Here is a 25,048-nt window from a genome sequence, read left to right as displayed (position 1 = left end):
ATAAAACCAGGAGACCAGCTATAAAACATACCAGCATGTTAAAGTCTACATCATCAAGAAAAACAGTAAAGGTGGTGCTACAGAAAAAAATGATGAACAAATAAGTGAAAACTGTGGTCACAGATTTTCCTCTACAATAAAATTATGCAAATGATCTTAGTATCCAAGTATAATTTTGTCCATAAGGGTAGTATAATTCATAGAAATTATTTCAGTAAAGCAATATAAAAATTACTTGGAATAAAATATGTCATAACATAATAAATGATGCTAAAGTAATTCATGTTAATCTATGAGAATTTCCAATTAAGTCTAATCCAAAGACTGGCTTTCTTTGTGTCAGAACTTCTGGCCCTGATGATTTGCAGCTTGAGTTCATGGGCAATTCTTCAGCCTAGTACAGTTGGACCTTGAAGAACTTACCTTCCAAGGAATCTTTCCAGGGCCCCTTTTATGTCCTTGTTCCTCAGACTGTAGATGAAGGGGTTCAGCATGGGTGTGACCACGGTGTACATCACCGAGGCTGTTGCACTTGAGTGTGAGCTCTGGGAAGCAGCAGAGCTGAGGTAAACACCTAGGACTGTACCATAAAATAACGAGACAACTGAGAGGTGAGATGCACATGTAGAAAATGCTTTATACTTCCCATGAACCGAAGGGATTCCCCATATGGAGGAAATGATCTTGGAGTAAGAGTAAAGAATCCCAGAAAGGGAACCACCACATAGCAGTCCAGCTGAAAAATACATTATAATGTTGTTAAGAAAGGTGTCAGAACAGGCAAGTTGGACCACCTGATTGAATTCACAGAAGAAGTGGGGGATTTCCAAGTCTGAGCAGAAGCGCAGACCCAACACCATTAAGCTTTCTAACAAGGAATTCAGGACACTCATGATCCAGGACAGCAGAACCAGCAGTCCACAGAGCCGGGGGTTCATGATGACTGTGTAGTGCAGGGGGTGGCAGATGGCCACATACCTGTCATAGGCCATCACAGTTAGAAGGAAGTTGTACCAACCTCCAAAGAGTAGGAAAAAATACATCTGTGTGATGCAGCCTTCATAGGTGATGACTTTGCTCTGTGTCTGGATGTTCCACAGCATCTTTGGGACGGTGGTGGAGGTGAAACAGATGTCTACCAAGGACAGGTTGGAGAGGAAGAAGTACATGGGCGTGTGGAGGTGGGAGTCTGAGCTGATGGCCAGAATGATGAGCAGGTTTCCAAACACAGTGATCAGGTACATGGAGAGGAAAAGCCCAAATATGAGGGACTGTAGCTCCAGTGCCTGTGAAAGTCCCAGAAGAAGGAATTCTGAAATTTGTGTATCATTGCCTGGTTCCATGTGTCAGAGGTGGCTATCAGAAAATAGAAGAAATGAATAACTAAATGTCACATTAGTAAGCATTAGTAACTGAGAATAAATGACGTATTTATGTTTTAGAATCAACAAAATAATTTCCGAGAAAACTAAGATGGCGGCATAGGTAAACACCGGGAAATTGTCGCCTCACACAACAATTGAAAATTACCGCAAAGGACTGAGCAAACATCATCCAGAACAACAGGAAGGCTGGCTGAGTGTAAATTCTACAACTAGAAGGAAAGAAAAGCACGCTTAGAGCCAGAGGCGCTGCGGAGGTGAAGTGCAGAGGTACGGCGGCTCGCGCGCGCGAGGGAAGGGGGTGGCGCTTGAGGACGCGGCTGTCTTTTTGGAATCACAAGCTCCCCATGGCTCTGAACTCCAGTTCCGGGAAGTCTCTGGGGACCCAGGACTCATACGGAGAGAGGCTGGTCTGTCCGGCAGCGGGCGAACTTGAGGGCGGCTTTCCCTCAGAGGTGCTTGCAGCCGTTACTGGGACACTGAGACGCACGACTCCGGGCGGAGAATCGGCCATAGCTGCTTTCTCCGCCCTTTGATTCCCTGAGACCCCGCCCCACCCAGGCTGCGGCAGAGGCTTTTGCATGTGAATGTACCTAACTGCAGCCTAGCCAGGCAGACCCGGAACTTCCAAGAGAAGGCCCAAGGCCCCGCAGCGGCTTGCATTGCTTCACAGCTGAGCCTCTTCGTGGCTCCTGCTGTGTGGTCTCAGGCAGAGGCTGAATTAGCACCTCCTTAGATCCAGGAGCCACTGTACCCAGTGGTCAGAGGGGGACCATCCAGACTGCAACTCCTCAGATCCATAAGGGACACACTCAGGGAGCAGACTCAGTGAGCACCAAAGCCCCACTGAAGCAAGTCTTGCCCCAGAAGGGTGTCTTCAGCACAGAAGTTCTCCCACTTTAGACACAGCTGATTCTCACAGCCAATTGGCCTGGAGGTCAATTCCTCCCAGTGATTCTACAACAACCAAGGCACCAAGAGTGCACCAAGAGTGTCCACCCCAGGTAACTGGGGAGGCTGAGCTACTGGGCCCTACAGGACACCTGGTGCACAGGGCCATTCTATCAACACAGGGAAGCTGCCAAAATGCGGAGACAAAGAAACAGGTCACAAATGGCAGAAATGGAGGAAAGCAAACGATTGGATATAGAGTTCAAGGCCACGTTATAAGGTTTTTCAAGAATTTTATGGAAACCGCCGATAAATTTAATGAATCCCTCAATAAGTATAGGGAGACCATGGAGGACATAAAAAAGGACCAACTAGAAATTAAGCATACACTGACTGAAATAAAGAATAATTTACAGAGATCCAGCAGTAGACAAGAGGATCCCAAGAATCAAGTCAAAGATTTGAAATACAAAGAAACAAAAAATACCCAACTGAAAAAGAAAAAAGAAAAGAGATTCCAAAAATATGAAGATAGTGTAAGGAACCTCTGGGACAACTTCAAGCGTACCAACATCAGAATTATAGGGGTACCAGAAGGAGAGAGAGGGCAAGATATTGAAAACCTTTTTGAAGAAATAATGACAGAAAACTTCCCCTACCTGGTGAAAGAAATGGACTTACAAGTCCAGGAAGCGCAGAGAACCCCAAACAAAAGGAATCCAAGGAGGACCACACCAAGACACATCATAATTAAAATGCCAAGAGCAAAAGATAAAGAGAGAATCTTAAAAGCAGCAAGAGAAAGACAGTCAGTTACCTACAAGGGAGTACCCATACGACTGTCAGCTGATTTCTCAACAGAAACCATGCAGGCCAGAAGAGAGTGGCAAGAAATATTCAAAGTGATGAATAGCAAGAACCTACAACCAAGATTACTTTATCCAGCAAAGCTATCATTCAGAATAGAAGGTCAGATAAAGAGCTTCACGGATAAGAAAAAGCTAAAGGAGTTCATCACCACCAAACCAGCATTATCTGAAATGCTGAAAGGTATTCTTTAATAAGAGGAAGAAGAAAAAGGAACTCTTACCATTTGCCACAGCATGGATGGAACTGGAGAGCGGATAAATACCACCTGATCTCACTCATTTGTGGAATATAATGAACAACATAAGCTGATGAACAAGGACTGATCCAGAGATGGAGAGGCATTGGTTGGACTGTCGGGACTTGGAGGGAAGGTAGGGGAGGGTGAGGGTAAGGGGGAAATATCAACCAAAGGACTTATATGCAAGCATATAGGCCTAATCAATGGACATGAACAACGGGGGGGTTAGGGCATGAGCGGGGGTGGGGGGGTGGGGGGTAGAGGGTAACGTGGGGACAAGGACACATATGTAATATCTAAATCAATAAAAAATATATTTTAAAAAAAAATAATTTCCATTTTTGGTGTGTGATTTGTTCCTCATTATGGTATCTTCATTGTCATTAGAATTTCCTTTTCCATCAACCTGTGCTTCAAACATAATGTATACTGCTATTTTACTGAGGATTTATTTCATGCATTTATGGAATATATATTGACTATAGAGTATAGACCATTTTCCGGGCACTGTTCAGAGTACGGGATACTGAAAATAAAGTCTCTATAAACTAATGATGAAGAAGGAATATTATCAAATTAAAAAATAATAAAATATATCCAATAGTGCAGCTGCTAAAACAAAAAGTAAATCACATTAAATGGAGAAAGTGGATACAGGGTGCTGTCTTTCTTAGTGTTTAGCCACAACAGACCAACAGACAACACTTAACAGATACCTCAATGAAAAATAAGTGGGAGACAGAGGGGTAAGTGTTTGCCAGGCAGAAGGAACAGCCAGTGCAAAGGCCCTGAGGAAGAAGATTGTTTAGAAAATCAGGGCTCAAAATGAGTCAGAGTGTCAAGCAGAATGAGCACAGCAAAGCAGGATCAGAGATGGTGTCAGAGAATATTAAGAAACAAGGTAGCCTGCATGTTGCTGTTGAAACTTCAAGTCATAGAAGGTGCCTTGTGCACACTATGTAAATCTTGCACTTTATTAATCTGGTTGCAAAAGCATCTTGTGAATTGCAAAGGATTCCCTCCTTAGTATCTCCTCTTGATATTAGAGTCACATTGAAATATATCAGTCCAGGCACCCCTGCTCTGAGGACTGCTCTCAATTTACAAGGCACACACACACACACACACACACACACACACACACACACACACACACACTGCAGAACACCATCTTCATCTGCGTTATTTCCATGTCCTTCTCCCTCCCACACTATGTAGACTATGAGCAGATACAAGTCAAGGTATCCAGATCAAGTAGCTTTTCCAAAAAGAATTTAGAAATAGTATTTAGATATTCTTATAGTAAGCCTTCTATGAATGAATAAGCTTGGAGTTTCATATTGCTATGCACATTTTCTGTCCTGTAGTTAAAAAAATATAAACAGTAGTATACATGAACATAGAGGGAGAGAGAGCAATAAAATGGATATTAGGAAGAAGAGAGATCTAATTAGCTCCGGTAATCCCTGAGAGACTGTAAGAAAAATCTTCTTTGGATTCTGGAACATTTCCAACCCTAATTATACACCCTTTAAAGCCAAGCAAAACTAATAAAGAAGAAAAATTAATTTGACTAAAATACAAAGGCAGAACCCATGGAAACAGATAGTAGGGAAGTGAGGGCATGTGCTGGAGGCGGGGCGGAATGACCAGGGAGCGGTCAGTGGGGGAAACAGGAGACCTATGTAATACTTTAAACAATAAAGAATTAAATAAAAAATAAAAATAAAAAAAGACAATATATTTATAGATATATGATGTAACTACCCCAAGTGAAATCTGACCAAAAAATTTAACCAATAACTCACAAAAGGAAATATATAAAAGCAACACTGGTTGGATACTTTTGACCAATAAGTTTTTATATGGTTGATGGTAGATGAGAGAAGCCCTTACTCACTTTTCTTATGTGGCATCTCTGCTTTCCTTGGACTTTGTGTTTGATCTCATGTTTTTACAAATCAATGGGCATAGTCTAATTCTGGTTGTGGTCTTCATCCAACATGCAAAGGCCTCCCAGGACATGATCAATAAGTCCTGCGCATACTATGATGATCCATCCTGCTACACTGAGTAACTTTCTTCATATGATTTAAGCCTGAGCACATTGTCATACAAACATTTATTTCATTGTACTCTGACTTCACCATCACAGTGCCAGATCCAGACAAGCAGGGTTTCACCTGTTTTGTTCACCTTTGTATTTTCACAAATGTTTGTGAATATATGTGCACTTATATAGGCAAACATTTAAGTAAATGTGAAGTTATGAAATGAAAGGAATGACAGGGAGAATGAAACCTGGTTAAACAGAGTGAATTGGAAGCAACTGTATTGAAGAAAATTAAGTGGAGCATCAAAAACTAACCAAAACAAGGTATATCATAAATAGCAATAATTTAGGGTTACCAACAGGAATTAGTAGTCAAATTGGCAGTGGCATAGACATAGAAGATAATCTATAATGTTTCTAGAAATTGTGGCACATAGTAGATGCTCCATTGTTATTTCTTGAATGAATCAGGAATTAGGTCTCAGTATATAAGTACATTGAACCCATGGTAAGGTTGCATTTCAATATATAATTGGAAACATTGAATTGTTGAATAAAAGCTGGAAATATATCAACCTGGAAGGAAATGCAGTTGTTCCCCTCCCTCAGTCACATTACAAAAAATCAGAGGGATGGCTTGCTCATTGTTAAGTGTATCCAATCCTTTTTATGTGAAATGATAGAAAACTGCACATTAATATGTATGGGTGGGCCAAACCATCATAATTAAGTCAGGAGACTTAGTAGTAATGAGACAGACTTATTTAACTAAATCAAATGTGAAACATTTTTATGGCCAAAATATCCCCCAAAGTCAATTGAAAAATAATTTATATTTATATTAATTGTTAAGTTTTAACTCCATAGGATTTATTGGGGTACCATTGGTTAACAAAATTACATAGTATTCAAGTGTACATTACTGTAATATGTCATATGTATATGTGTTCATCATCCCTAGTCAAGTCTCCTCCCATTAATGTTTATCTCCCTGTTTACCTCCTCTACCTTCCCCACCATAATAATGTTTAGAAATCATTTAAAAGGTTGATAATGAAAGAATAATAGACAGATAAAATAACATTAAAATTAACAAGACCATCAAATATATGAATCTTTGATCAAACTCAGAAAAAGTTCAGAAAACAGTAAAAAAATTTACATTTCTCATCCTGGGAAAGCCTTAAAAAAGTGTCAAATTGAGTGGGATTGGAACTTTTAAACAGGTAGCAAAGGGGTACTCTATTTTCTTTTCTGGCAGAACTGTAACGTGTTACAACATTGGGAAAGCAATCTGAAGACAGCTATAAATATTATAAGTATATATATTCTTTCAGTCATGGTTTCTCAGTCTCTGCACTATTGACATTCTGGGCCAGATCATTGTCTGTGGTCTGGTCTCTCCTGTACATCCCTGGACTCTACCTACACTTCCCATGTGACAGACAGAAATGTCTCTGAACATTGCTGAATGTCCCTTGGGGGAACAACACTGCCTCTCTTTGAGAACCAGAATTTTAATGTAACAACCTCAGAATATTTTTGTATAATTGTTATAGTAGCAATGCATTGAGAAAGTATATGGAAGGCTTTCAAGTATGAATAGCACAGTCATATCATAAAATATTATGTGCACATGGTAATCATGACTTGGCATCACATTAGTTGATTGGAGGAAAGGTTATAAGGTATTGTTCAGTAATAAGGAAGAGTGGGCACATGGAAAAAAAGAGTGTACAACACATAAAGAGAATTTCTGATGGGCACAGGATGCTATGTATGCATCTGTACAAATGTATATGAGTGTATATGTATGAATAACCCAAAAGAAAAGTTTTTTTAAGGCTAAGAATTTATGGACTACAGATTATCAAAGGAATAAAATTAAGTTAAGTATAGTAATTACAAAAGAACTATATTAAACAAAATTAAGTGAGAATCAAATTAATCTTTATAAAGACAGTTAATAATAATAACTTAATAACATCAACATGGGCCACCAATTCCAACTTAAATTTCCAATAACTTTGAAATAAAAGAATATTATAGAATGGCTTTTTAAAAAATGTATATTTTATTGATTTTTTTTACAGAGAGGAAGGGAGAGGGATAGTTAGAAAAATCGATGAGAGAGAAACATTGATCAGCTGCCTCCTGCACATCCCCTACTGGGGATGTGCCCACAACCAAGGTACATGCCCTTGACTGGAATCGAACCTGGGACCCTTTTAAAAAATGTATTTTTATTGATTTCAGAGAGGAAAGAAGAGAGAGGGAGAGAGAGAGAGAGAGAGAGAGAGAGAGAGAGAGAGAGAGAGAGAGAGAAACATAAATGATGAGAGATAGTCATTGACTGGCTGCCCTCCACAGACCTAACAATGGGGACCAAGCCTGCATCCCAGGCAGTAACCAGGAATCAAACCATGACCTCCTGGTTCATAGGTCGATGCTCAACCACAGAGTAATGCTGTCTGGGCTAGAATGGATTTTAAATTTGTAAGAAAGCAGTATATAAGTTATAGTTTCTTCTTATTTGAAGATATTAGATTCTATTATGCTAATGAGGGGAAAGTTAATCTTTAGTAAATACAAAAGAGAATGCCTTCCAGAGGATCATAGAAGATGATGCCTGTTTTGTAAATAGAGCTAACAACAAAAGGCCAAAAAGAACAAAAAGGAGAAGATGGAGATGTGAAGCAAGTTAGCACTGTGTGTAGGGCTGTTTATTAGCACTGCATACACAGAAGACCATTCACTTTCCTTTTTCTGAAAGAAAGGATTCACAAGTGAAAAGTATAAAAGTAAGAGCTGAATCTTTTCATTAAGAAAAGTAAGAATTGGGGGGCGTCATTCAGGGGACAAGGAGACATATGTAAAACTTTAGACAATAAAAAAAGGAAAGTAAAAATTAAAGAGCAAAGGAGAGAATACAATATGACTGATGACAGATTTGAACCCACGCTATTAATAAACACTCACAATTGCCCGCATATACACACATGGAGGTACTCAATGACAAACAACAAAGTGGGTGAAAGAAACCTCCAATTCCTTAGTTAGAAGAATGCAATCAAAAACAGGAATAGAGACATGCTAACCCCACTACAATAACATCAGGATCTTACAGACGACTTACAAGAGAGAAAACAAATGAATAACCCACAAATATATTCAGATCACAGGTGATGAAGTAATTGAAAAGTTAAACTATTTAGCATACCTCCTTTTACTTATCAAATATATTCTTTTTCATGTGAATTGAAAACCAGAGTGAAAGAAGCTCCTGTGGAATGTATGTCTTATGAACTACAGTTGTAAGGTAATATTTCAAGAAACATATTGGACCTGGATCTTTCTCATCAATGGAAACGTAGTTGAATAGACACCATGATAAAAATAAAGAACTGCCCTCATTTGACTGGACATCCCTCCATAGCCATTACTCTCTATTTTCCTACTCCCTTTAGTTGCAAAACTCAGTGTACACATTCTACTTCTACTTGAATCACTTTATGCCTCAGATTACCACCTCTAATTGGTCTTCCATCAGTTAATTATCAGCAATTAGTTCAATGTTCACTTCTTCTCCTCCTTTAGCATCATAAATCAGTCATTACTTACTTAATCAGGTAAACAGACAACCATAGGCTAGTGCCTGTCAAGAGACCTCAGGTACATGTGCTTGGCTTTGATTCTCTGACCCTTTCCTGTAGTACCTACTGGACCTCTGGACTCACCTGATTGGGAACTCTGAGGGGAAGGTCTCCATGGGAAAGTCCAACCTCCTGGATGGTTGATGATGGAGACTGAAGCTCTCTGCCCAGACAAGACAGCAGGAAGGAGGCAAACACAGGTCTCCTAGACAAACTCAGGATTCCAAAAGCAACAACCTGGTCCCATCCAGCCCTAGGTCACACATGCTGTAAGCCTAGAGATATTTACAGCTCCCTATGTCTGCTCATTAGGTACATTTCTGTCTCGTTACTCCAACTTCTAATCACCTGATTTCCCTGTGGGTCTGGACAGAAGGGAATGTTTTTCTGAAGATTCTGTGTTCTCAAAAGACCAGCTTAGAATTAAAGTGAGTCCAGTATCTACTAGTTCTTCCTTATAACATTTGTTGGGTTTCAGGGGACTAACATCCCAGCACCTTATCCCAACCCTGATTTAAAATTTTTCCAAATTTAAGACTGAGGATACAGTCTGGATTAGAAAACTTGAATCTCCAAATATTGAGTTGTGGTAGGGATACAGGCCCTGATATCTACAGAAAAATTGCTATTTTTCTTTTCTACAAGGGGGAGAACTAAGTTCCTTTGTTATAAATTTTGAGTGTTACTCACTGGCCTCATGACCCATTAGCCAAAAGCATTTGGCATTTCAACTTATATCACAAGTTAAGAGCTGTCATTTAGTCCCTCACTGTGAAATATTTGTTAATTATAAGAAACATATTTAGATTTTTTTGCACTCTTATTTAAGCTTGAAATAGGAAAGTAAATAGACTCTTCCCTGTAGCCTCCAGGACAGTGGTTCTCAACCTGTGGGTCGCGACCTCTTTGGGGGTCCAACGACCCTTTCACAGGGGTCGCCTAAGACCATCAGAAAACACATATATAATTACATATTGTTTTTGTGATGCTTTATTTATGTTCAATTTGTAACAATGAAATTGGGGGTCACCACAACATGAGGAACTGTATTAAAGTGCCGTGGCATTGGGAAGGTTGAGAACCACTGCTCCAAGAGAAATGTAGCCCTGCAAACCTTGATTTTAGCCCACTGAGACCCATTTCCTGTTTCTGTCATCAGGAACTGTAAAGGCATGACTGTGTTTGTTTTAAATCACTCAGGTGGTCATTTTACATTAGCATTAAAAAGTGAATACACCTTTAACCAATGAATTTTTCTTCAGGAAGCTGAGATCAAGTGTCTCAATTCATTCATTTAGCCTCCCCTGGGTAAAGGCATTTTGAGTTGTAATCCCCCCTTAAGTAAATCAAATTTCTAAATCAGTTTGGAGATATTTGACCACTTTAGCTGGTAATTTCTTATTGCATAAATGTGAATGTGCTCCCAATTTTGGTGCCTTTGAAGCATTAACATAGGAAAAGTAATTCATAACTTAAGTTCATGTCTACCATTTACTTTAAATCTTCATGTCTATATTTTTACATTTTTCATTTTGTGTTAATTCAAAAATTCATTCTTTTCATTTCTATCTTCTTTATTTTTTATTATTATTTACTAGAGGCCTGGTGCACAAAAATTTGTGCACTCAGGGGGGAGAGGGGGTCCCTCAGCCCGGCCTGTGCGCTCTCGCAGTCTGGGACCCCTCGGGAGATAATGACCTGCTGGCTTAGGCCCACTCCCGGGTCGCAGAGGACGGCCCAATCTCTAGGTGCAGCCCCTGGTCGGGCTCAGAGCAGGGCTGATTGGGGAGTTGGGGCGCTACCCCCTGTCATGCACAGAGCAGGGTGGATTGGGAGGTTGTGATGCCACTCTCAGTCACGCTCAGGGTAGGGCCGATTGGGGGCTTGGGGCACCGCCCCCGTCACACTTAAGGTAGGGTCGATGGGGAGGTTGCGGCGCCACCCCCTGTCATGCACAGAGCAGGACCAATAAGGGGGGTTGGGGCACCGCACCCTGTCACACATGGAGCAGAGCCGATCAGGGGGTTGGGGTGCCGCACCCTGTCACACACAGAGCCACAGGGCGATCAGGGGGTTGGGGCACCTTCCCCTGTCACAAACAGAGCAGAGCAGATAGGGAGGTTGTGGCCCCGCCCCCTGTCACACACAGAGCTGCAGGGCAATCAGGGGGTTTGGGGGCTGCCCCCTGTCACGCTGATCCCAGTGCTGGGAGGCATATTACCCTTTTACTATATAGGATAGAGGCCTGGTGCATGGGTGGGGGCCGGCTGGTTTGCCCTGAAGGGTGTCCTGGATCAGGGTGGGAGTCCCGCTTGGGTGCCTGGCCAGCCTGGATGAGGGGATGATGGCTGTTTGCAGCTGGTCACACACCCTTCAGAGTGGGGCTCCCCACTGGGGTGCCTGGCCAGTCTGGGTGAGGGGCTGAGGGCTGTTTTCAGACTGGCGGGTGACTGAAGCTCCCAACCAATCCTTTTCTTTCTTTTTTTTTATTCTGGGCTAGCTTTAGCTCTGAGGCTTGGCTCCAGCTCTTAGGCCTCGGCTGCTGAAAGCAGGTATCTGGTTTATTTGGGTTCTATAATCAAAACACTCTTTCAACTCCCGCTCTGAGATCCTGGCTGGCTGAAAGCACGTTTCTGGGGTTTTGTTTAGCTTCTATATTTGTAACAATGTTTCAAACTGCAAGCTCAGAGGCTGGGAACGTTGGAGTCCTCCATCACTGAGGCAAGCAAGCCTCATGTTCACTTCAAGCTGCCTGGCTGCCGGCCACCATCTTGGCTGGCAGTTAATTTGCATATCGCCCTGATTAGCCAATGGGAAGGGTAGCAGACGTATGGCTAATTACCATGTTTCTCTTTTATTAGATAGGATTTAATTTTATTGGGGTGACATTAGTCAACATGAACATATAGGTTTCATGTGTGGATTACTAAGTTACAAAATCTGTATATAGGACCATGTGCCCACCACCCAAAGTCAAATCTTCTCCTGTCACCTCATATTAGGACCCCTTTCTTCCCCCACACCCCCTCCCTCTGGCAACCACCACACTGCTGTTTGTGTTCATAAGTTTCAGTTTTATATTCAACATATGAGTTAAATCATATAATTCTTAGCTTTCTCTGTTTGACTTATTTCACTTCTCATAATGTTCTCTAGGCCCATCCATGTTGTTGTAAATGATGCTATTTCAACCTTTCTTATGGGCCATGTAGTACTCCATTGTGTGTATATATACCACATCTTCTTTATTCAATCTCCTATCGTAGGGCACTTTGGCTGTTTCCAACTCTTGGCCACTGTGAATAATGATGCAATGAACATAGGGGTGTATATATCTTTGCGTATAAATGATTTCGAGTTTTCGGGTGTATACCCAGGAGTAGGATTATTAGGTCATATGGTAGCTCTACTTTTAATTTTTTGAGGAATCGCCAGGATGCTTTCCGTAGTGGTTATACCAATATACATTCCCACTGGCAGTGAATGAGGGTTCCCTTCACACTTCAGAGCTACGATAATCAAAACAGCATAGAATTGGTAGAGAAACAGATATACAGATCAGTGGAACAGAATAGAGAGTGCAGCTATAAAACAACACATGTACGGACAGATAATTTTTGACAAAGGATCCAGAATTCACTTTGGAGTAAAGATAGTCTTTTCAATAAATGGTGCTGGGAAAACTGGAAAGCTGCATGCAAACGACTGCAACTGGATTGCAGTTTGTCTCCTCTATCTTCTTTAAATTTCTCTTATGTTTACTTTCAACATAAAATATGTGCTTATAAATGAGTCTGTGTGTTTGTTCATATAAGTGGGTGAGTTTGTTTGAAATAAAAATGTATATGGATAAGCACACATATACATACACATTTTTCCTTGGAACATTTTATTTGGGCTCAATGAAAAATGGCCATATATCTCATTTATTGCTTGCAACATTCATCTGAAGTTATGTTTACTATTCCCAATGCAAATGTTGCAAGCAATAAGTGAGATATTTGGCCATATTTCATTGGAAATTTGGGCTCAGGTATATTAAATGTTTAACAATGACTATAAGAAGCCACTAAAATTTATTGTGTACTTTCTTGACATGTACAAATGGAAATATGAGCCCTAGCCAGTTTTGCTCACTGGGTAGAGCATCAGCCCACGGACTGAAGGATCCTGGGTTCGATTCCAGTCTAAGGCACATATCTCATTTGCAGGCTCATTGCCCGCCCCTGGTCTGGGTGCAAGAAGGAGGCAATCAATCGATGTGTCTCTCTCATGTGGATGTTTCTCTCTCTGTCTCTCTCCTTCCGTTCCACTCTATCTAAAAATCAAAGGAAAAATGTTCTCATTCAAAGATGTATGTATATACTAGAGGCCCAATGCACGAAGATTCATGCAAGAATGGGCCTTCCTTCCCCTGGCTGCTGGCACTGCCTTCGCTCTGGTCGGAGCCACCTTTCCCCCTTAGCTCTGGCCCTGAGCTCCCTTTCTGCCTTCCCATTCTGCCCAGAGGCCCGGAGCCACTGGGGCAGTGCAGAAAGCCTGCATCATCACCATGGCAATGATGCAAATGTCCCGCCCAGCCCCCAACCGCTCGGTATCTGCATATGCAAATTAACCTGCCATCTTTTATTGTGTTAATTTGCATACTCACTCCTGATTGGCTGGTGGGCATCATGAAGGTACTGTCAATTTGCATCTTTCTCTTTTATTAGTGTGGATATATATATATATATATATATATATATATATATATATATTGAAAACGTGAGGTATGGACTGCAATTTTTGTATGCCTTTAGTCATCAAATTGTGAATATTAATCATGTTCCATTTACATTATGTAATTATACTTCAAAAAAACCTGGAAGGAAAAAAGCCAAGATCTAGAGATCAGTAGCTGGAGTTATCTCTTCTACCTGGGAAAAAAGCTAAGTTTCATGGATATAGGAACAGTAGAAGTAAAATAAGGCATTTCACAGTCAGTACACTTTCTTTTCTTTAAAATAGATGATAAAACTAAATATAGGAACAGGGTAAACTGATGATATACTGCTTCAAGGGAGAAGATCACCATGGCCACACACATCATGAATGAGACGTAAAAAACACATATAGAAACTCACAACTGAGTATAGACTCAGTAAGAGACTGGCAGAGTTCAGAAAAGCTCCCCACCACACAATCACACTTGGTAATAATGGCATTATCCTATATAATAAAAGCCTAATATACAAAGTGTCTAACCTTTCAACCTTCTACCAGTCCCTATGATGTGCACTGACCACTGAGGGGCAGACGCTCTGACTGGTAGGTTAGCTTGCTACTGGGGTCTGGCCAATTGGGTCTGGGTGAGATGGGCCTGACACATCCTGGAGCCCTCCTATGGTCCCTCCCCAGCCCCAGTCATGCACTGGTGGAGTCCCTTGGCCTGGCCTGCACCCTCTTACAATCTGGGATACCTCGGGGGATGTCAGAGAGCCGGTTTCAGCCCAATCGCCGCAGACCAGGCTAAGAGACTCCGCCAGTGCATGAATCCATGCACCAGGCCTCTAGTATTAAATAATTTGCTTGTAGGATGGCTTGTCATACAGCAATAGCTTACTGATACAATAATCAAGGTAAATATAAGTGAGGACAGTAGTTATCTGCTGGTTTTTATTGGCACTTGTTCTCTTTTTTTTCTGAATTATAAACTGTTTTAATTAACTGATAAATATTGAACTTTTAGCCTATAAACAAATAATACATCTCCTTTTTAAGCACCCATGGAACATTGACAAAAGTCAGTTAACTTCTTAGCCACATATTTCAAAACATCAGAAGAAAAAATTCAGATATATTCTCTAACTACAAGGCCGTAAAACTCAACTACATAAAAACTTTTTGGGAAAATTTTTAAAGCAATCTCCTCAATTGCAACTTGGTCAAAAGAGAATTATTACAACTACTATTTAAACGATTACAATGATCCCAGACGGTGTGGCTCAGTAGTGGAGCATTAACCCATGAACCTGAAGGTTGTGCGTCGATTGGTTTGAGTCCAGGTCAGGGCATATGCCTGGGCCTCCAACTTGATCCCCAGTAGGGGGCATGCAGGAGGCAGCCCATCAATGATTCTCTCTCATCATTGATGTTTCTGTGTTCTTCTCCCTTCCTCTTTGAAATCAATACAAATATATTTAGAAAAAAGATTACAATGACAGCTCTATATGTCAAAAATCAGGGTGTGACCATTGTTGTAATCAATTGAAAAATATCTTTAAAGCTTTTCATTTTAAAAAATAAAGCAGGAAATTAAATTGAATTCATTAAAAGAACAAAACAAATTTCAGGACTAAGTTTATAACAAAGCAGACTAAGCAGACTAAGTTTATAACAAAGACAAAGACAGGAATTAATGATTTAAAAACAGAATTTATAAATCCAAACTATACTGATATTTAATAAATATAATCAAGAAAAAAAGTTAGGAAACACAAACAAAATTAGAAATTTTAAGGGAGAATAACACTTTTTTTAAAATGTGTTTTATTGATTTTAGAAAGACAAAGGAAGGGAGAGGGAGAGATGGAAACTTTGACCAGCTGCCTCCTACACTGGGGATAGAGCCAGAAACCCAGGCATATGCCCTGATGGGGAATCAAACCTCTCAGTGCATGGGACAACACCCAGCCAATTGAGCCACAGCAGCTAGAGCACTTAACATTTTTAATATTATTTATTTGTATTCTTATTCTTATTTCTTAGAAGACAGCATTCATTGTTAATATGTTAGTTTATTTCAAATAAATGTATTGAAAAACTCTCATTGGGGGTTCATGTCCCTGTAACCAGAAGAGGTGGAAAGAACACATATGTTTCTGTAGGAAAACTGGTGATCTTATTTTATACAACCAAAGAAGAATGCAATTTCACTCCTGAGTCATTCTTTGATCTTAAAGAATGAATAGAATCCTGAGCATCATAGAGATATATAATGGATGAAACTGATAATGATCATTCACCATTCCTTCCATCGTTATGAACAACTTAGAAGGAGGGAATCTATGTTCTTATAGTAATGAAAGAGTCACAGTATAGAAAGCACTGAAAAATATCAAGGAGACAAATTAAGGTAATTCAATAAAACATAGGGGAAAACCAACCAATATTTAATCATATGCATAAACCCCCTTAAAAATGGGCACCATTCCTCCATACGCCAATGAATAGATGCATAAGATGAAGAATAAATATTTTACATATAAATACAATGTGTTATATAAAAATTTACCTCATCAGATTGAATTAACCTGTGACTTTAAGGTTGTATTAGGTCAAACTATTTATGAAAATTTATCTTTCAATGAAGAGTACTCTTGGAGACATGGATTTGATAATCATTTTGCAAGTGGCTAAGTTAGGAAAATGAACACTGAGCTGAAAGAGAACAGGATCCTAATGAGGAGAATAAAACCCAGTGACCACTCAGTGGTTCTCAACCTTCTGGCCCTTTAAATACAGTTCCTCATGTTGTGACCCAACCATAAAATTATTTTCATTGCTACTTCATAACTGTAATGTTGCTACTGTTATGAATCATAATGTAAATATCTGATATGCAGGATGGTCTTAGGCGACCCCTGTGAAAGGGTCGTTTGACCGCCAAAGGGGTCGCGACCCACAGGTTGAGAACTGCTGTCACTGGTAGGTCAGAGTCTATATTATCAGGAACAGCAGTTGAGATAGTGATATACAAAAGAATGTCAGTCATAAAAGTGAACAGCAGAGGTCTCAGATTTTCCTCTCATACAAAACTGTATAAATTGCCTTGGTCATTAAATGTGGTTTTTCCATAGGAGTAGTGCAATTCAGGATGACTCTTTTAGTAAAAAAAAAAAATTATTTGGTATGATATATGTCATTTGAGAAAAATTATTCTATAAATATCCATGTTGTCTCATTAGGTAAATAGTATTTTCCAAATATATCTGATCCATGATGGAAATAAATTTAGGAAAGTAGAAAAACAACAAAGAGAAAAGCTGTTGAATATCTAAGAGAGCAGAGAACTTAATTGAGTTACAAATGTTGAATAGAGAGCTTGAGGTCAAAGAAACAAAAAGTCCAGGAAATAAATGGAAAGAGCAAGTTCTACTTCCATAGTCTGAAGATCATCATGATGTCTGACTCTGAGTCTTTGACCTCTGCCATCATGGGCACATCTTCAGTCTTAGGACAATTGTCCTGCTTGTAGTTTTCTTCCCAAAGATTCCTTTCAGAGCCTTTTTGATGTCCTTGTTCTTGAGACTGTAGAATACCCCTGAAAATACATCTGGTGTATCAGATATTTACATTACGATTCATAATAGTAGCAAAATTAGTTATGAAGTAGCAATGAAAATAATTTTATGGTTGGGGTCACCACAACATGAGGAACTGTATTAAAGGGTCGCGGCATTAGGAAGGTTGAGAACCACTGCTAGATGAAGGGTACAGCATGGGTGTGACCATGATGTACACACTGAGGCAATTGCACTTGACTGTGAGATGTGGGTAGGCTGAGGTACATACCTAGCATCATACAATAAAATAAGGAGACAACCAAGCAAGGATGCGGAGAAAAAGGAATCCTCATGCACTGCTGGTGTGAATGCAGACTGGTGCAGCCACTGTGGAGAACAGTATGGAGTTTCCTCAAAAAACTAAAAATGGATTCCCATTTGACCCAGTGATCCCACTTCTAAGAATATATCCCAAGAAACTAGAAACACCAATCAGAGAGGATATATGCGCCCCTATGTTCATAGCAGCACAATTCACCATAGCTAAGATTTGGAAACAGCTTAAGTGCCCATGAGCAGATGAGTGAATTAAAAAACCATGGTACATCTACATAATGGAATACTACGGGGTGGTAAAAAAGAAGGAATTCTTACCACTTGCAACAGCATGGATGGACCTGGAGAGCATTATGCTAAGTGAAATAAACCAGTCAGAGAAAGATAAATATCACATGATCTCACTCATTTATTGAATACAATGAACAACATAAACTGATGAACAAAAACAGATCCAGAGACAGAGAAGCATCAATCAGACCGTCAAACCTCAGAGGGAAGGTAAAGAAGGGTGGGGGTAAGGGGAAGAGATCAACCAAAGGACTTGTATGCATGCATATATATAAGCCTAACCAATGGACACAGACTGTGGGAAACTGATATAGGGTTGAGCCTCGGACTGACCTGCTGGCAAAGTCACAAACAAGTCCCAGCTTAGAGGGCTCAGTCCTCTTAGCATAATTAGGCTTGACCTTATAACACTCCCCAGATCTTACCTGGGAAGCTAATGGGCTGAGGGAAGTGCAGGGAGTGTAAACATGATCAAAACAGGTGAAACTCACAAGAACTTTAACTATGGTAACCACTGCATTGTTTACCTCAGACTATAAAAGGTCCGTGCGGACTGAGCACGGGTGGAAGTCCTTCCTCCTGAGTTGGACTTACCCACCTGGTCCCCCAATATTTCCAAATTATCTCTTGTCTTTTCTATTTCTTTTGTGTGCGGCTCCTCTTCCAGATATTGAACCCTGAACCACGCAGGACGTGGAAGGAAACATTTACGACAACAGACAACATGGGGGTGAGGGCATGACTGGGGGAGGAGGTTCATAGGGTAATGGGGGATGAGGACACATATGTAATACTTTAATCAATAAAGAAATTTAAAAAATAAAAGTGGAGTCATATGGTATTTGTCCTTTTATGACTGGTTAATTTCACTCAGCATAATGTATTCAAGGGTCATTCATGCTGTAGCATGTGTGAGAACTTCCTTTCATTAAAAAATTTAAGTGGTAAAAACACATAATAACATTTTCCATTGTAACCATTTTCAGTGTGCAGTTCAGTAGTGTTAAGTACATTCATATTGTTGTACAAACATCCTCCAAACCTTTTTTCATATTCTAAAATTGAAACTCTACAACCATGAAACACTAACTCCTGAATCCCTCTTCTCTCACACCTGTCAACAACCATTCTATTTTCTGTTTTTATGAATTTGACAACTTTTTTCTTATTTGTAAATATATTTTTATTGATTGCAGAGAAGAAGGGAGAAGAAGAGAGAGAGAGAGAGAAACATCAATGATGAAAGAGAATCATAGATTGGCTGCCTCCTGCATACACCCCACTGGGGATGAAGCCCACAATCCAGGTATGTGCCTTGACCAGAAATTGAACCATGATCTCCTAGTTCATAGGTTGATGCTCAACCACTGAGCCACACTGCCCTGGCTGAATTTGACTACTTTAGATATGCCATATAAGTGAAACCATGCAGTAGTTGTCTTTTTGTGACTGGCATCTCTCACTGAGCATAAGGTCAGCAACTCTCTCTCCTCTTTCAAATACCCATTTCTCTGTTGTTTGTGCAATTCAAATGTCATCTCCTTCCGTCACGACCTTGACACCCCACAAATACAAGTATCATATTGGAAATCATTATGAATATGTTAAGAGCAGCTCAATGAAAAGAAAAGCAATCTACAGGAGGGTGCCAAAAAAAGATGGTTATCAAAAAAAGAACAGCTCTCTAGCTCTGTTAATTAATGAGTTAAGTCCATGGACTCAAGATATCTGGAAGGAAAAAGTTCTAATTATTTTCAGCCTAGAAATGGTAAGTGGGAGACAAGTGGCAAAGTGGGGATATTGACATTTGAAGGGGCTTGACCCTCTAGTGTAGGATTTGCACATCTGCTCATTAAATATGTATTTACTCTCACTTTCTTCTCTAAGATCACTCAGCTGTTGAGGGCAGATGTAGAAATAAAACTTTACTGAAATAAAATTGACACAAATGGTAGACTCTCTGCAGAGATGGCCCCAATTCTTTATCTGCTTTCATGTCTTTGGCAATGTGACTGTGAGTTCCAGAGGAGTAGTCTTTTTCTCCATCTTTGAATCTGGGCTGGACTTAGGATTTCTTAGTTATTTTGGCCAATAGAATATGGTGGAAGTGACAGTGCGCCTTACCAGGCCTTAGTGCATTTCCACTGCTCTCACTCAGAACCCTGGCTGAGCCACATGAACAATCCAAGGGGCCCTCCCAGAGAAGGAGAGGACATGCAGACAGAGCTCATTTATTCCAGCCAAGCCCCCCGCCCAGATCAGTCACCATAGCTGAGCCCCTAATACATTAGAAAGGTCAGCAGAGACACCCCAGCTGACCCACAGCTAACTGCAGACTCATGATGAGACCAGCAGAGGTCAGAACACCACCCCACTACACAAACCCATTGGAAAATAAAGGAATTATATTAAACTGTTTGCTTTTAGGATGGCTTGTTATATAGCAATAGTGGATTGATATTATAATCAAAGCATAAAGAATTGAGGGGAATGTAGAAGGAAGTGAAGCGCTGCAGAAGGGAGCAAAGTAGAGGCGGTGGAGACAGGAAAGGAGCCAAAGCGGCGGAGGCGGGAGGGAAACAAGCTGGGCGGTGGAGGCGTGAGGGGAAAAAAAAGAACTGAGGGAAATTATAATAATCTGCTACTTCTTACTTTTGGCATTTGTGCTGATATTTGAGGACAGCACTCACAATCATGCTGTAATTCCAATACATTTTAGATAAAAGTGACTCCATTGAGGTTCCCTTCCATGCAGTCAAGACAGGATGGAAGGACATGCTTGTTTGTGCAAGAAAATCTGCACATAACAACTGGGCAGGATTCATCCTTTGATCATGAAGATTGAAGATATTGCCTCGCCTGTTTGCCTAGTATATAGAGCATCATCCTGGGGAATGAAAGGTCCCACATTCCATTCCAGTCAAGGAATGCCCATGTTTTGGGCTCAATCCCCAGTAGGGGTGTGCAGGAGGCAGCCAATTAATGATTCTCTCTCATTTTTGATGTTTCTATCTCTCTCTCCCTCTCCCTTCCCCTCTGAAATCAGTAAAAAAATATACTTTTAAAAAAGATTGAAGATATTCCTGAGTATAAAAATACTTATTGTGTGGTAGTGAGTTTGTTCACTCACTTTCCCTTTGAAAAAATTTAGGAAAGGGGAGATAGTGAATTTAGAACACTAGAAAGAGTCACATAGTAGGGAACACATTTAAAGCTTTCAAGGAGCCCTGGCCTGTGTGGCTCAGTTGGTTGAGCATCATCCCATGCACAGAAAGGTTGCTGGTTCTATTCCCAGTCAGGGTACATTTCCAGGTGGTGGATTGGATTCTTGATTTTAATGTGTGTGGGAGACAACCAATCAATATTTCTCTCTCATATGGATATGGATCTTTCTCTCTTCTCTCACCTGCTCACTTTTAAAAATTATATAAAAAGAAAGTTGTATAGCAAAAACTGAGATGGTTCAGAAAAAAATCATAAAATATCCCACGTAATCTCCACATAATCTTTCACCCCAATAAATAAGGAGCCTTACCCATGGAAAACATATTCCACACTTTATTAATTACACAAATGCCATGAAAGTCAGTTTTGTACAGTCAAATATTCTACCGCTATTATTGCTTTATGACATTTAAGGTCATCTCTGACCCTAACCATATTAGAGTGTATTTCATTGTAGACTCTTCCTGAAAACATGTGTTTGATAGCCAATTTTACCAGTGGCTATGATAGGCATGTGAACACACAGCTGAATAATAGAATGTAAAGATAAAACCAGGAGACAAGCTATAAAACATGCTAGCATGTTAAAGTCTACATTATCAAGAAGAGCTGAAGAGGTAGTGCTATAGAAAATAATGATGAAATAAGTGAAAACTGTGGTCTCAGAGTTACCTCTAAAATGAAGTTATGCAAATGACCTTAGTATCCAAGTATAATTTTGTCCATAGGGATAGTATAATTCATTTACTATTCTTTCAGGAAAACAATAGAAAAATTACTTATAATAAAATATGTCATATGATAATAAATGATGCTAAAGTAATTCATGTTAACCTATGAGATAACTGAGAATTTCCAATTACATATAGTCCAAATATTGGCTTTATTTGTGTCAGAACTTCTGGCCCTGAGGATTTGCACCCTGCATTCCTGGGCAATTCTTCAGCCTAGTACAGTTGGCCCTTGAAGAGCTTACCTGCCAAGGAATCTTTGCAGGGCCCCTTTTATGTCCTTGTTCCTCAGACTGTAGATGAAGGGGTTCAGCATGGGTGTGACCACGGTGTACATCACTGAGGCTGCTGCACTTGAGTGTGAGCTCTGGGCAGCAGCAGAGCTGAGGTAAACACCTAGGACTGTACCATAAAATAAGGAAACAACTGAGAGGTGAGAGGCACAGGTAGAAAACGCTTTATACTTCCCCTGTGCTGAAGGGATTCCACATATGGAGGAAATGATCTTGGAGTAAGAGTAAAGGATCCCAGCAAGGGGACCAACACCTAGCAGCACAGCTGAAAAATACATTATAATGTTGTTAAGAAAGTTGTCAGAGCAGGCAAGTTGGACCACCTGCTTGAGCTCACAGAAAAAGTGTGGGATTTCCAAGTCTGAGCAGAAGGACAACCTCAATACCATTAAGCTATGTAGCAAGGAAACCATGGCACCAATGATCCAGGACACCAGAACCAGCAGTCCACAGAGCCGGGGGTTCATGATGACCATGTAGTGCAGGGGGTGGCAGATGGCCACAAACCGGTCATAGGCCATCACAGTCAGGATAAAGTTGTCCAACACTGCAAAGAGTATGAAAAAATACATCTGTGTGATGCAGCCTTCATAGGTGATGACTTTGCTTTGTGTCTGGATGTTCACCAGCATCTTTGGGACGGTGTTGGAGGTAACACAAATGTCCACCAAGGACAGGTTGGAGAGGAAGAAGTACATGGGCGTGTGGAGGTGGGAGTCTGAGCTGACAGCCAGGATGATGAGCAGGTTTCCAAACACAGTGATCAGGTACATGGAGAGGAAAAGCCCAAATATGAGGGACTGTAGTTCCAGTGCCTCTGAAAATCCCAGGAGAAGAAATTCTGAAATTTGTGTGCCATTGCCTGGTTCCATGTGTCAGAAGTGACTATCAGAAAATAGAAGAAATGAATAACTAAATGTCACATTAGTAAGCATTTGTACCTGAGAATAAATGACACATTTATGTTTTAGAATCAGGAAAATAATTTCCATTTTTGGTGTGTGATTTGGTCCCCATTATGGTATCGCATTTGTCATTAGAATTTCCTTTTCCATCAACCTGTGCTTCAAACATAATGTATATTGCTGTTTTACTGAGGATATCTTTCATGCATTTGTGGAATATATATTGACTATAGACCATGTTCCGGGCACTGTTCAGAGTATGGGATGCTGAAAAATAAAGTCTCTATAAACTAATGATGGAGAAAAAATATTATCAAATTAAAAAATAATAAAACATATTCAATAGTGCAGCTGCTAAAACAAAAAGTAAATCACAATAAATGGAGAAAGTGGATACAGGGTGCTCTCTTTCATAGTGATTAGCCACAACAGGGCAACAGACAACATTAACAGATACCTCAATGAAAACTAAGGGGGAGGTAGAGGGGGAAGTGTTTGCCAGGCAGAAGGTACAGCCAGTGCAAAGGCCCTAAGGAAGAAGATTGTTTAGAAAATCAGGGCTCAAAAGGAGCCAGTGTGTCAAGGGGAATGAGCATGGCAGAGCAGGATCAGAGATGGTGTCAGAGGATATTAAGAAACAAGGTGGCCTGCATGTTGCTCTTATAACTTCAAGTCATGGAGAGTGCCTTGTGCACACTATGTAAATCTTGCACTTATTAATCTGGTTCCAAAAGCATCTTGTGAATTGAAAAGGATCTCATCCTTACTATCTCCTCCTGAAAGTAGAGTCACCTTGGAATATATCAGTCCAGGCACCCCTGCTCTGAGGATTGCTCTCACTTTACAAGGCACATATACACACGCACACACACACACACACACACAATGCAGAAACCCATGGACTCTTCACCTGTGTTATTTCCATGTCCTCCTCCCTCCCACACTATGTAGGCTATGAGCAGATACAAATCAAGGTGTCCAAATCAATTATCTTTTCCAAAAAGAATTTAAAATAGTTTTTAGATATTCTTATATACGCCTTCTATGGACAAATACCCTTGGAGTTTCATATTACTATGCACATTTTCTGTCCTGTAGTTAAAAAAATATAAACAGTAGTTTACATGAACATGGAAGGGGAGAGAGCAATAAAATGGATATTAGGAAGAGGAGAGGTCTAATTAGCTCAGATGGTCCCTGAGAGACAGTGAGTAAGAAAAATCTTCTTTGGATTCTGGAACATTTCCAACCCTAATTATACACCCTTTAAAGCCAAGCAAAGCTAATAAAGAAGAAAAATTAATTTGACTAAAATACAAAGGCAGAACCCATGGACACAGATAGTAGGGGAGAGAGGGCATGTGCTGGGGGCAGGGGGGAATGACCAGGGAGAGGTCAATGGGGGAAACAGGAGACCTATGTAATACTTTAAACAATAAAGAATTAAATAAAAATAAATAAAAGACAATATATTTATAGATATATGATGTAACTACCCCAAGTGAAAACTGACCTAAAAATTTAACCAATAACTCACAAAAGGAAATATATAAAAGCAACACTGGTTGGATATTTTTAATATCAAGCAGTAGAAGACTAGCTTTTCCTATGCCTCTTCTATACTTCTTTGACGAATAAGTTTTTATATGGTTGATGGTAGATGAGGGAAGCCCTTACTCACTTTTCTTATGTGGCATCATTGTTTTTCTTGGACTTTGGGTTTTGATCTCATTTTGACAAATCAATGGGCACAGTCTAATTCTGGTTCTGGTCTTCATCCAACATGCAAAGGCCTCCCAGGACGTGAGCAATAAATGCTGCACATACCATGAGGATCCATCCTTCTACACTGAGTGACTTTTTTCATATGATTTAAGCCTGAGCACATTGTCATGCAAATATTTTTTTAAAATATA

At 40.1% G+C, this 25,048-nt stretch overlaps 2 protein-coding genes across 4 annotated transcripts; both read right to left on the bottom strand.

Moving 5' to 3' along the window:
* Nucleotides 1-419: 419 nt before the first annotated feature.
* Nucleotides 420-1,885, bottom strand: LOC118652706 (olfactory receptor 7A5-like). Of its 2 annotated transcripts, none has more exons than XM_036302787.1 (2): nt 1,863-1,885; nt 420-1,356 (listed from the first exon to the last, which is right to left on the bottom strand). In XM_036302787.1, the coding sequence occupies exon 2, from the start codon at nt 1,341-1,343 to the stop codon at nt 420-422; it is 924 nt and encodes a 307-aa protein (XP_036158680.1). In that variant the 5' UTR covers nt 1,344-1,356; nt 1,863-1,885. The 2 variants fall into 2 exon arrangements, with proteins under 2 accessions (XP_036158680.1, XP_036158681.1); XM_036302788.1 differs by having other exon boundaries at nt 420-1,346; nt 1,853-1,864.
* Nucleotides 1,886-17,279: 15,394 nt separating this feature from the next.
* LOC118652701 (olfactory receptor 7A5-like) lies at nt 17,280-23,099 on the bottom strand. 2 transcript variants are annotated; one of them, XM_036302780.1, is made up of 2 exons: nt 22,203-23,099; nt 17,280-17,351 (listed from the first exon to the last, which is right to left on the bottom strand). In XM_036302780.1, the coding sequence occupies exons 1-2, from the start codon at nt 23,097-23,099 to the stop codon at nt 17,280-17,282; spliced, it is 969 nt and encodes a 322-aa protein (XP_036158673.1). The 2 variants fall into 2 exon arrangements, with proteins under 2 accessions (XP_036158673.1, XP_036158674.1); XM_036302781.1 differs by lacking the exon at nt 17,280-17,351 and having other exon boundaries at nt 22,176-23,099.
* Between the last annotated feature and the right edge of the window lie 1,949 nt (nt 23,100-25,048).

Source organism: Myotis myotis, unplaced genomic scaffold (assembly GCF_014108235.1).
Source record: "Myotis myotis isolate mMyoMyo1 unplaced genomic scaffold, mMyoMyo1.p scaffold_m19_p_33, whole genome shotgun sequence".
NCBI lineage: Eukaryota > Metazoa > Chordata > Mammalia > Chiroptera > Vespertilionidae > Myotis > Myotis myotis.
Note: the sequence above shows the minus strand (reverse complement) of the source record. Positions and strands in the feature narration are given on the sequence as shown.

What these genes read in the sequence shown, in the direction of transcription:
- LOC118652701 (XM_036302780.1), bottom strand. Translation starts at nt 23,099, where the DNA reads ATGGAACCAGGCAATGGCACACAAATTTCAGAATTTCTTCTCCTGGGA. An exon ending in GGAACAAGGACATAAAAGGG is followed by an intron (nt 17,352 to 22,202) that starts GCCCTGCAAAGA and finishes GACATCAAAAAG; the next exon opens with GCTCTGAAAGGAATCTTTGG.
- LOC118652706 (XM_036302787.1), bottom strand. Translation starts at nt 1,343, where the DNA reads ATGGAACCAGGCAATGATACACAAATTTCAGAATTCCTTCTTCTGGGA.